The sequence below is a fragment of the Pyrus communis genome, chromosome 10, assembly GCF_963583255.1.
Source record: "Pyrus communis chromosome 10, drPyrComm1.1, whole genome shotgun sequence".
NCBI lineage: Eukaryota > Viridiplantae > Streptophyta > Magnoliopsida > Rosales > Rosaceae > Pyrus > Pyrus communis.
In genome coordinates, this window is record NC_084812.1 from 4961630 (window position 1) to 4975035 (window position 13406).

The 13406-nt window shown below is 37.3% G+C and overlaps 2 protein-coding genes across 2 annotated transcripts; both read left to right on the plus strand.

Moving 5' to 3' along the window:
• Positions 1-3456: 3456 nt before the first annotated feature.
• On the plus strand, positions 3457-5856 carry LOC137748937 (heat stress transcription factor A-2-like). Its single transcript, XM_068489128.1, has 2 exons — positions 3457-4263; positions 4716-5856. The coding sequence occupies exons 1-2, from the start codon at positions 3646-3648 to the stop codon at positions 5562-5564; spliced, it is 1467 nt and encodes a 488-aa protein (XP_068345229.1). The 5' UTR covers positions 3457-3645; the 3' UTR covers positions 5565-5856.
• Positions 5857-6327: 471 nt separating this feature from the next.
• On the plus strand, positions 6328-9605 carry LOC137747022 (transcription factor bHLH79-like). The gene is made up of 5 exons (XM_068487017.1): positions 6328-6462; positions 7222-7442; positions 8097-8135; positions 9446-9502; positions 9593-9605. The coding sequence occupies exons 1-5, from the start codon at positions 6328-6330 to the stop codon at positions 9603-9605; spliced, it is 465 nt and encodes a 154-aa protein (XP_068343118.1).
• Positions 9606-13406: the final 3801 nt, after the last annotated feature.

Consider the following 13406-nt stretch of genomic DNA (forward strand, 5'->3'; position numbering starts at 1 on the left):
TAGAAAAATAAAGACAAACAATTGAGTGGACGTTCAAGTTACGTTAGCAGAGCTCTTACTTGGCAAATAAAGAGAAACAAACTATCGAAAGCAAATCTAACAGTCAAGAAATGGTCACGTAATCATCTAATTCAGACAAAAATTTTAAACGGAAACACATTGTCGCCGACATCGGGTGCGTTAGTTGATTCAGACTTCAATCCGTTGGTCAACTCAACAGTCTTGGGTTCGACTTGTTCAAGTTCATTGTCACTTAGGAAAATTGGCAACTCAATCCTCTTAAATTATTCTTAGTTTGGAAGGAGTTCCACGTGTTGAGCTTGATTAGTTTCTTTCTTATTCCTAATATAGGGTTTGTGTGGAAGTGCTTTTAAATACTTGAAGCACTTTTGGTGAAGATGTTTTTGAAATCAATCATTAGTAAAATTCAAGTGAATCTTGGAAAAACACTTTAAGTTATTCTTGCGGTTAGCAGTCCCACATCTGTTGGGGTAAAGAAAAGCATGACTTTAAATATGATTACTTTAAATATGATTACCCCACTCTAACTAATACCGAGGTGTTTTGTGGTAAAACCTCACACCTAATGGATTGGGTCAGTGGTAAAGTTGGGGACAGTATCGGTGTCATTAGAGTAGGACCCCCTGGGCCCGTTGATCTAAAAAAAATTCCAGCATAGTACCAGAGCCCACAGTTACGGATCCGTGTAAGCCAACGAGCTTGTTACCAAGAAATGTGGCTTGGAAACAAGCTTGGACTCTTAACATAGAGTTAGCCTCTAAGTTATTAAGAGTCACTTCCTGAAAAAGTTTGAAAACAAGTTTGGACTTCATTGGAGCAGACCTCTGAGTTTTAATTGCAGATGTGTGGAACTCCACGTGTGAATCACTAAATGGGATTATACGTGAGGGGGCGTGTTAGCAGCCCCACATTTGTGGGGGTAAGGAAAAACAATAACTTTAAATGAGATTACCCCACTCAAACTAATATCAAGGCCTTTTATGGTAAAACTACACACCTGATAGATTGAGTAGGTGGTAAAGTTGGAGACAGTATTTGTGTCGTTAGAGTGAGCCCCCCCCCCCCCAGCCTGTCGATCTAAATAAAAAAAAATTCTAACACCTGCAAGAGCACATATATGGTGCTTCTTCCAAAAAGCATTTGAAGTGCTTTTAGAACCCAAAATCAGTTTCACCAAAAGTTTTTCAATCATTTTAAAAGTGTTTTCAAACGAACTCATAGTCATTTGATTTTGATGTTATATCAAAAGTTTCACCATTTAATCAAACATTAATAAACAAGTGCATTTAAAAGTTACTTAATTTAATGTATAAATCTATTTAATATACATGCATCTTTAATTATTGTCTTTCAGAGAGGTTGATTTCAACCGGATTAATAATACTTCAGCCCAACACAATCCAAATTTCAACCCATGTCGAGTAGGTTGGTCTAGTTGGTCGATAAACCCACCAAAAATCTCCTCATCATGGTGCAATATAGGCGAGTGAACGACAAAATACATTGTGTGCGACTGCTCACAGTGTTATCGTGATCCTTTCTAAGCTCCACCCGTTGATATGCATAAGAATTATTTTCAAGATGTTCAGAGACTTGAGTTTTAAGTTTCGGAAATGGATCCTCTCTTAATCCCTTCTTCCTAATCCACCAAATTCGGAGATCCGGCCCATTAAAATTTGATCCAACGGCTACAAACAGGGACCTACTTTAAAAGTTATAATAACTTTAGCCGTTGGAGCAAATTTTAATGGCCCAGATCCCTGGATTTGGTGGATTAGGAGGAAGAAATCCGGAGAGGATCCCTTTCCTTAAGTTTCAACTCTTGTGCTTAGATGTTCAAAGACTCCAATTTAAATCAATGATCAAATCTCACACTTAATACTTAGATTAAGAGGTCCCCTCACAAATTCAAAAACAGCTTACATGAAATAAATTCATCATTACGTAACGTCTTGGTCCAATAATGCATTATTATGTGTAATTTTTTGTTCACATACAATGTAGTATTAGACTAAGAGAACACAATAACGGGAACTCATTCTATGTAAGTGCCCGAAATGGGCATAAGTGATTCAACACTCTATATCTAGTTTTAGAATTAGGTTTATGTGGCGGATGACGCTTCATCGCAGTACCGAAAAACAATCATGCCTACACATAGTAGGTAGGTTCAATTCGTACCAATTTCTTTCATTTTAACAACTAATTATTTAACTAACTGTGGTTCTTACTAAAAGAAATTAGGGGGTGTTTGTTGCGCCAGACTATCTCGGACTGGATTAGCTTCAATGACTAAGCTGGACTGGTTTAGACTAGACTAAACTGGACTAACTTAGTGAAGCGTTTGGTGCAGTATTGGACTAAGAAGCTGGATAATAACAAATTCTAATATTATATTATTTAATATATAAATTATTAATATTTTATTACGATCTTATCTTTTTCTCCATCTTTTCCTACCATTTATGTCCCACTCTTTTCCTCCTCTCTCATCGTCCCACCCTCTCCCTCTTTTTTTTCTCTTAGACCTCTCAATTCATGTCTCTTTCTCATTCATGGTCAAACTCCTTATTGATTCCAGTCTCTATTTCTCTGTCCTCCCTCCCTCTCTAGCTATACGTTGTTCGAACGGAACCTCACGGCTCCAATTTTCCCGACGAGTTGCAGGTTTCCCGATGTGTTTTCCGGCCAACCCTCGTTAAATTGGATGAAGTTAGCACCGCCAAAAAATTCATCACATCCCTGGATCGAGATCTTAGCTTTGAATGCTCGAATCTGTCATGGATTTGAAGAAGCCCAAACAGGTCGACACTTCCAGGCCATTTTCCGGCCACATTTGATCACATTTTGGCCTCGATTCAGGTAAAATCGTAATCTTGTCACTCCCAGCTTCAATTTGGTATATTTTATATGAAAGTTGGTTGTGAAATGGATCTGAAAGAGAGTCGGAAAGTTAATGATTGATCTAGGTGACCAGAGATGACGAGGAGTCTGTCGGGAGTGGTCGTTGAGCATGACGAGGACGAGAAAGAGAGGATAGTCTTAGCTAGTCTCATGGTTATTGGGGGGTCTCGCTAAGACCTCTTAGTGAAGGGTTTTGTCCATGCTAGTCCCCTCTAGTCTCATTAATGTTAGTCCCAGCATGGAACAAACACAGTATTGGACTAATAACTAGTCCAATCCAGTCTAGTCCAACTTTGTGAGGGCAAACAAACGCCCCCTTAGGGTTTTGTGATCACAAGAAAATAAAAAATTTGGAGTCATGAGGAAGTTTCCAGAAAGTAGAGGAAAATGGAAAAAGTAGAAACGTGGCAATACTCCAGCAGGGGTGTAGAGGAAAATGGAAAAAGTAGAAACGTGGAAAAAGTAAAATGGAAAATGGAAAATGTGAACACACACACACACAGAGACACTCACTCTTACCTACTGAAAAAACCAGAAGGGGTGAAGAGGCAAATTCAATTAAAATCCAAAAATTTAAAGAAGAAAAAACCCCAAATTAAACAGAAATCTCTGCCTCTTGGTACATTATTTTCTCTGTTTCCGTTATAAATCTCTGCAATTTTTCACTAAACGCCATTTTTCCAGATTTGCAAAATACCCTGTTTCTTATTCAAAAGAAAAATGGTGGATCCTGACGTTGGTGGCGGTTCTGGCGGTGGAGACGGCGGTGGGAGGCCTTCCCTGCCATGGCCGTCCAAAACACAGTTGACAGAATCCAGCAAAAATCTAGAAGAAGCTGAGAACGAGCTTGATCGAGCCAAAGAAGAAGTGACTGAACTGAAAAAAGAGGAAAAGGCAGTGACTTTTTCCAAAGGCAGAAACTTTGACCGGTCATCCTCTTCCTCTTCCTCCACCGCTCCGCCGAACCCAGCGGCCGAATTGCTAAAGGTGAAAGAAGAAACTGTAGATGTTGTGGTTGTGGACAGTGACTTAGAGGGTGGAGATCATTGCAAGACCATCAACGGCGGCGGTGGCGGTGGTGATTTTGGGTCGCTTTCTTCGTCTTCTTCCATGGAGCTGCCTAAACCCATGGAGGGTTTGCGCGAGGCGGGAACACCGCCGTTCTTGAACAAGACTTTTCAGATGGTGGACGACCCGGAAACCGATTCGATTGTTTCGTGGAGTGATGCTCGGCAGAGCTTCATTGTTTGGGATTTGTACGAATTCTCCAGGACTCTGCTGCCCAAACACTTCAAGCACAGCAATTTCTCAAGCTTCATTCGCCAGCTCAACACTTATGTAAATTTTCCATCTTTTTCTTCTGAGTTTTTTTTTTTTTTTTTAATTACTTGAGTTTTACTAACATATGAAGGACAAAGAGAAGTTGGATTCACTTCAAATTGTATGCATGTTTCTGATTTTAATGTTCATTTGGGTAGTTAAACCCGAGTTTAGGTCAACTGGTCAGGAGAGCGCGCCTAACGCTTACTCATGCACTCAAGTTTGAATCCTGTATATTAAAATAGTTTAGAATATCGTCTTAATAAAGCGAAAATGTTCATTCGGCTAGTATTTTTGCAAAATTGTGAATTTTTCCTCTGTGATTTGTTTGTTGCATGTCCATTTTTCTTCCTCTAATTTGTAACCTTTTGTTTGAATGCTTATATAATTTTTGTCAGCTTAATTTTTTATGATTAAGTTTTCATAATCTTTGAGTTTTTGATGGATGTTGTTGAATATTATGTCTTTAGGGGTTCAGAAAGGTTGATCCGGACAGGTGGGAGTTTGCAAATGAAAGGTTTCAGGGAGGGAAGAGGCACTTGCTAAAGAACATCAAGAGAAGACGCAGATACAACCAGAAGCCGAATGTGGTCTCTGCCGATTGCCCCAAACCCGGGTTGGAAGCCGAAATTGAGAATGTGGTCTCTGCCGATTGCCCCAATCCCGGGTTGGAAGCCGAAATTGAGTCCCTAAAGAAAGACCAGGACTTTTTGAGATTGGAAATCTTGAATCTCAGACAACAGCAAAAGTACTCGCGGCATCAACTAACTGCGTTTCAACAACAAATTCGTAGTTCTTTGTGTAAGCAGCAAAGGATGCTCTTTTTCCTCACCAAAACCGCTGTGAATCCCATCTCTGTGGAGCAGCTAATGCAGAAGAGAATGATAAAGAGAGAGCTGGACGGTGGTGTTCTAGGCAAGAGAAGGAGTTTGCCTCCGGCCCAAGGCATTGAAAGCTTTGATGAGTGGATAAATGACAGCCTCAGTTTTGATTGTAGAAATCAAGTTCAGGAAGAACCGGTACCTATGCAAACTGCGCTTGCTGAACAAATCTCAGAGGCAATCGCTTCCCAACGAAATGGAACCCCGTTATCATCTCCCATGGTTGATAAATCATGTAATGCAGGTCAAGTTCTATATCCCCGTTTGATGACCGGAAAAAGCAGCTCGGAGGATATGCCCTCTGCTTATGATGACATGTCCGATAAATTTCTGGAAGAAAATATAGTTTCCAATGATGAATGTGCACTGAATGACTCCAGTTTTTACCAAGAATTGGAGGATTTGATTGCCGGGCGTGCGATTGGACTGCATATGTGAGTAACTCCTTGGTGGAGCAAGCTGGTTGCATTGGCTGAATGCCTTGAATTTCACAGGGAGAATCTATCTTCTCTTCAATGTTATTGTGTTTGTGCCGTGACTGCGGACGAATATAATCTGCTTTGGGGTTTTTCGCTTCTACAGTAGGAATTGGAGAATGAAGATGCAACCACAGGTGAATCATGAACTCCTTAATCTTGTAAGTGTTGTAAATATTTCTCGCCGCTGTACAAATATTGCACAGCTAGGTTAAGAACGTAAACTCTGTATAATATAAATATGTTCATTCTGTTCGTATGAGATGTCCGGAAATGAACACTGCTTAGCTCCTTACATTCCCCTTTTAACTGTATATCAAAGGGTAACGCAAATCGCTTGATTTATATGTTTGACTTCTTACGTGTGAAGAGCCAAGTATTTTTTGGAACTGGTCTCATCGTCGGGACACAATTGATATATGCACGTGACCGAGGGTGGGATCGGGGTCAAATTGGAGGACGAGGATAACTATTATTAGAGTTCAGAGACGAAATGCAACTCGGGACATGGTTCAAGAGCCATTGCTACAAAATTCATCTCATACTAACCAAGAACATGATTATGATAGTAACAAAGGAACATGTTCTAACACAGAAATTACTTTAGTCTAAAGAAGGAGGCGAAATTGCACTGTAGAAATGAACAGTGTTTTGTAAGACATTTCAGTTTATTTACAAGACTACCACTGGTCCTCTCTGCCGCTAATCTTGATGCATACGTGTTGATGATCGTGGGAAGGAAGAACGATGGTAAAGGCGGTCTTTTCTGTTTCCTTCTCAAACCCTCCTTGCCTCTTCCGTCTCACAGACCCGACGAGAACGACACAGACGGTCTCGCGTCCATCCTATCCTCCTCTATGGTAAAGGCGGTCTTTTCTGTTTCCTTCTCAAACCCTCCTTGCCTCTTCCGTCTCACAGACCCGACGAGAACGACACAGACGGTCTCGCGTCCATCCTATCCTCCTCTCACCGCCGTCTGCCTTCCCTTGCTTATGTCGTCTTACTCCATCGTTTGCGTCATGGAGGCCCGTGCGTGGTTTTTTGGGTGGGGATTTCAGATTTCAAGGGGGAGAGAGGCTGTGCTTCGTTTCGATCGGATCGAGCCTCTATGATTCGATTGGATCGAGGTGATGGGGACAACGCAAGAGGTTAAGGGAAGCCGACTCTAAGACTCTGCATCTCTCACTTTCTCATCTCTCAAACCATTTCTCTCTCTCCCATCTCTCCCACTGTCTCTGTCTCTCGGCTTTCTCGCTCACTCTATGTCCACTGAAATTTCAAGGTGATTTTCCAACCCTAAATTGATATATTCCATACCTTGATTTGATCTTAATTTATCTGGAATTGATCTGCATATGTGTAGTATAGATAATTTTATCTAATGTTATAGAATCCATGTCCTATTCGGAAATTCTGAAGTTGCGATTCTACTGTCTCAGCTATATGCAAAGACTTGATTTTTAATGTTAATGCATCTGAAAATGGCGTGATGTGTGTCGTTAAGCGAGTTAAGCTGCATGATTTTCAGTTATTGATGTATGTTTGTATGTTGTTTGATTGGTCTTGAATTTTTTGTATCGTTGTTTATTGTTTTCTTTGCCCTGTTTGTTCACAAACAGAAAGATTCAGGTGGAAAACGGGTGAAATTAGCAGGATCCAGTAATGAAAATGGCAGTTTGAAGGTTGAAGTTGAAGAAAGTTCAGCTGCTGGTGACAACAAGCCAGCTGAAGAAAGCTCTAAACCTTCCGAGCCACCCAAGCAAGACTATATCCATGTCAGGGCAAGAAGGGTACAAGCTACATATAGCCACAGTCTAGCCGAGAGAGCAATGCACTTTTGGTCCTTTAAAATTTTCAATATAAGAATCTAGAACATCAATTATGGTTGCATGTTCTTAGTCAAGCTCTGTAGTTCTCGATAAGGAATAGGTTTCTGTTTTATTCTTGGATTGCCAATTGAGGTTATAGACGCAATTCAAATTCAGACTGCTTTCCTTGCACATGTTGGTATGTATGTGTGCACTAAAATCTCCAAAATATAAATTTTCAGTTTCATTCTCTCCCTCAAGAACATTATTAGAAGAAATTAAAGATTATTTTTTGTTCTGAGTATGAGTGCTATTTGTGTTTCTTTCATTGCTAAGAAGTATGAGACATAATTCTGCAAAACTTAATTGATGACCGTATGAAAGCTATGAAAGAACTCTCCGAATAATTCTTTGAATCTGGTTCAGTTTTATCTTAGATATGCATACAATCATTATTTGTGAGATAATTAGTTGCAGGGCTGGCTTTTAGCTGTTTGTTTGTTGATAAATTACATATGGTTCTTAAGGAATTATATATGATTTGTGAGGTTTGAGGTCAACATCAATATCCATGGCCTGTCATGATCCCCCATTGTACCATATGGCCATACAATTTGGCAAAATTATGATTCATTCAACTACTTCTTTTTGTCTTTGTTTGATCTTTGTTTCACTGTGTTTTGCAGCTCATGGAATACTCTTCCCAAACTTAAGACACTTAATCAGTAAGCGAGTGAATGACATAAGTTTCTAAATTACAGGTTAGTTATCCATTTTTGAAAATCCTGTGCAGAGTAGTTGATAGATGTTATGTTATTTGAAAGTTCATATTGTTGTCATTGTGTTGTGCTTGCTGTGATTTGCTTAGCTTAATTATAAATTATGGGTGTTTGTTTCAGTTTTATTCATCTTAGCACCATTCATTGTATTTAATCTGGTTTCATTCTTTAGACAGACTAACCATTTTTGCCATTTTGCTGTTTGTGCAGAGATGAGATATCTTATTACAAGGAACTCTCTCCAACAGAACTCAGTCCAAAAGAACATTTGCTACTCTTAAAAGCATTATGTGGACTCCAAGCTCAAGTCAGTCCTTAATTTTCATGTATTTTTTTTTCTTTATGTCTAGGTGGTTTACATGGTTTTTAACCATGAAATCACCTAACTTTATGTTTGCAATTGTGTTGTTTCTGATTGTTGATATCAATTGAAACACTATCATTTAGGTTATTAGATTTTACGCTATAAGATTATGCTAACATATTCATTTTAGTAACCACCACTTGCTTTGATACATTGTAAATGCTATTTCTGTGACAAGAAAATAACCTTATTTCCCGTTTAATAAAACTGTTTAGTAATTGGAAAAACTGTTTGTTTAATGTGTTCAACATGTTGTTATATTTTAATGTTGGAAACCATTGGCTGTGAATCTTTTGGAAGAAATTAGCCCCATAAAGTAATAAAACAAGGACATTTATGGAGGAATGAGATTGAATTGTTTGCTTTGCTCAAGCAATTATGTTTAGATTAATGGATGTTAGAGTGCATTTTGAAACGTAAGTAAGTTATGGATTCATTTTCGTAGCAAATCTCAAATAATCAGGGTGCGGAAAAATGATCTCTTAGTTTCAATTTAAATACATATGGAAAGTCAGAGATCTGTTGAGCATGTTGGAAATTCAGAGTAGTAGCACTTTTGCATGCTACACTACGACCTATAGCTCCTTTAATATTTTTGAACCAATGATATTACATTTGTTATATCTGTTTGGTTCCCTATTTCTATAGTTACAGATGTGATTAGTGTGCATTTGGTTGTGCTTGGTTGGGGTATAGGTTTAGTTGAAATGGTATTGGTTTTTATTAGTGTTATTTTCCCTTCCAGCAATGCCCATTTCCACCCAAATTGAATCTCAAGTTCTTCTGCTTTCGAAGACGGCATGTTCGGCCAACCGTGTATTTTCCATCACTTTTTTATTCATAAATAATGTAAGCTGTTTGATTAATTGAATTTGTATTTTTGTTTTTGTAGATTTGACAAGATCATCAACAAGGAAAAACCGAATAAGGTGGTTTTGAAGACAATAAGGTGCTCCCTACTGTGTTTCTTCTCAGTTTCAATTTCCTATTCATTTTTTAATTGAGCTTTACCAGTATTTACTTTTTTTTCCTTATGAAGTTTGGATTTTTGAGTAATGAGTTTTGTTAATTAATTTTAGGAGTTAATTCTTAATCAATAATAAGTGAATTGAGAGTGGAGAGCTGGCATGGTTGGGATTAATTCTTAATCAATAATAGGTGAGTTAATTCTTAATCAAACTAATCTCTAACCCATTCTTCATATGTCGTACAAGGACTTGAAGAAGCAGCTGACGCTGATCTATCCCAGAGACAAAGGCAAATCTCTACTAAACAGCCCATATTGGCCGACGACAGAGATTTACTATGCAAAGTCAGCGAAGCTGGTGAGGTTTCCAAGGACGTCACCAATTTCGTGAAGTTGCTGGAGAACAAATTGGAAAAGTTCAATGCTTTCTTTGTGGAGAAGGAGGAGTGGTACGTTAGTCGATGGAAGGTATAATTTCTTGATTTTTCTTTAAAAAATTATCGAAGATTACAATTTGGATGCTAGAATTATGAGAATTTGTTTAGGAATTGAGAGAGATTGACTTGCTACTTGCAAATTCGGAAAATTTATGGTTTTTGTATGATAATTTTGGTTTAGGATATCGAAAGATTGTGCCTTTGATGTATAATATTGAATTTGGATGAAATTGATTAGATTTTGCCTTTTTTTTTAGGCCATTGTATGTATTAAGTCTGTAATTAGGAACTGTTTTATATGGTTTCTGTATTCGTAATTGTTCAGCATAATAAAAAATAGGGTTTTTTTTTGCTGTGCTGATTTTCATGTACTCTATTCATAATTGTTTATTTGTAAGGGAAATGCGGGATATGATAGAGATGTAAGCAATTTCAAATCTTCATTTATCCCGTTTCCACTTTGTTCAATTCAATTTGATTTAGCATTATTTTCATTGCTTTTGAGGAAACCAAATTAAAAGTGTCTTTCGATCTTTGTATATCATGCTTATGTTCTCCTTTATTGGGAGACTGATTTACTGTTTTAAATTGGTTCAATTCTCTTATATTTGGCCTTTTTGTTGGTTCTGAAAAAACGAAATGACATGTGGATATCTGTCTTCTATATCACATTTATGTTGAAATGTCATACTTACCAAAACCACATGTTGAAATGTTGGACCGGTAAACGTTTTTCGTTATTTTGTTTTCAGGACTTCGTTAACCTAGAAGTCAACCCACTGATGCCAAAGCAGAAGAGAAGTGAAGATGTGAGGTAATTTTTTATGTTGACAATTAATTTATCGAGTTTTAGATGACGATCACATTTTATTTCCATATTTACTATTTCATGGTTTATAGATGTGGTTTGATTTTGATCGCTAGATGAGAAATCAAGCGTGTTTGTGACTTGGTTTTGTTTGTTTTAAAATATATGATGCCGTGCCTGTTTATGTGGTTATGTCTGTTTCTTTTTAAATTTTCTATGTTTATCTTATTTGTAGAGTTAAATAGCTGATGAATCTTTATCATTGAAGCAGCTGGAATGCTTTTGTTGAATGTGAATGATCATTGTCTAAGGGAAACATTATAATACAAAGCTGTAACTTGAGTTTTGGAGTGAAACTCGAAAAAGCTTTAGTACTAAATATTATCGTGTATGAATGTCATTATAATCTATAGCTGTAACTTGAGGTTTTGGAGTGAAACTTGAAAGAGCTTTAGTACTAGATACTATTGCGTATGAATGTGATACTGGATCTTACTATACACTGTGAATAAGTAATAAGAGATGGTGAGCCCATTTTAAGTGTGATTTGTCTTCAGAAACTCAAATTTTGACTTTTTTGTATATATTGGTGGAAATGTAGAGATGGGTGCTCTTTGCTGCTGTCCTTGCGATGAGGAATTTGAAGAATATGCGCTTCCGAGCAATCCATTAAATATTGCTTATTCCTGATATACTTCTTCCAGCAGCTGTTCACTGGGTTAGGTATAAAAGCCATGATCAACTCAATACTTTGTCGGTTCTTCTGTTCATGATACATAGCCTTCTATTATCGGATACATTTGGTTATATCAATGTTTTAGATTTATTGTCTGAAAAGAAGGGGCAGTGGATCATAAATTGGCATGTCAGTTGGAAACTGAGGAGCCTGATGCAACTAAACAAATCCGTCTACATTACTTCTAAAAAATTGTAATGTTTATGATGGGTACAAAGTAAACTGTTTGAAAGCATCTATCACTTTTAATTTTGGGCCAACATACTTGAATAGAAAGACATTAAAATTTATTTTTAAATGAAAATGTTCTTTTCAAAATGCTTAAGCTTTTATGAAAGTAATTCCAATAAGATCCATGGGTTTGATTCACTTTATTTTTTACAATTCTTATTTTTTTCGCATTTCTCATGTTCATGCAGTACAATGCACCTTTCCAAGGGCTCGATGGACGACTACCTTCATTACCTATTCAAGGGGCCACTTTGGCATCATCCAGAGTAGGCACATCGCTACAGAATAATCCCTTGAATGATGCTCAGTTATCATTTTCCAAGCCAACCCCCTTTGATGCTGATCAGAGATGCTCGCATTTGCAGCATGATGGCTTGGTCTCTAAGTGTGAGAAGTCAATGACTTATTTGCAAGAAGATATGCAACAACTGAGAAGATGGAGTTCTGGCACCGAATACCTGGGTTTTGGGAAGAAATGGAGTGGGGATGACACTGAAGAATATTGTAAGTCATGCCTAATACATTAGCAACTTTAGTGACTGGTCTGAGCTCACCCTATATATAAGAAGACATTGAACTAATGATAAGATTATGGTAATTCACAAATGATTAGGATTGTGTAAAGGTTAGTTTAAAATGAAGTTTCTGTGATAGAATTAAAAGAACTATGCACGGTGGATTTTTATAGGTGTCATGAAATTTTTATACCAGTTTTATTTATTTATTTATTTTTATTTTTATTTTATGGGAATCAAGTATGGGTGGTTTTTTTTGTTTTTGAAATTTGAAAGGGGAACATAAATTACAAGAAGAGGAAGACTGAGCGCCGATCATGGCCTTCTCTTCCTTCCTCATCCAAATCCGGACATGGTAATTACTCGATTCTCATTTCTCATTCATCTCCTTTTGTTTTTTTTTTTTGTTTGGCTTTTGTGAAAGTGTTTGTGAAAATTAGGACATTTCAGATTATGGTTTTCATTTTAAATTTATCGATTATCAGATGGCATAGTTTGTGATATACTGTAATATGATTTGAGTGATTATTATTAATTTAAATTTTTCATGATCAGAGAGATGATGAATATGCGAAATGCTTTTGGATAAATGAAAGCCAGAGATTAATGGATTTTTCTATAATTGTCTTTGTAATGTTTCAGTTGTGTGGCATTGGAGTCATTCCTCAACAGGAGCGTGTTATTTTGGTCTGTTAACAAAGGAAGCGAGTTGCTCTGTGCTAAAGGGGGATGGTGAGTAGAAATTCTTGGCCCTATTTTAAGGTTATGAGAAAAATCATAATAAAAATTAACATGGCAATCATAGATGTAATCCTCATTTTATCAATGCTTAAATATATCCAGTTGAACATGATCAGTTTCACAATCATCTCAATAGTAGCCGCATCATAACAATTCCTTCCTATAAGGAACTTTCATGTCAACTGATAGTTTGTTCAGAAGTTTCCCTTATTTTAACACTTACAATATTTATGATCCATTTGACATTCCCGCAACAACGCACGGGCTAAATGTGTTGCATATCAATTGTTCCTGCTATATGGCTCAACACTACACAAAAATCTTACCTTAAATGTCTCAAGGTCACTTCAATTATTTACCCTACTCAACTTAAATTTAGTTCCCTTTTTTTCTCAAATTGTTATATGTTGTTTGATCC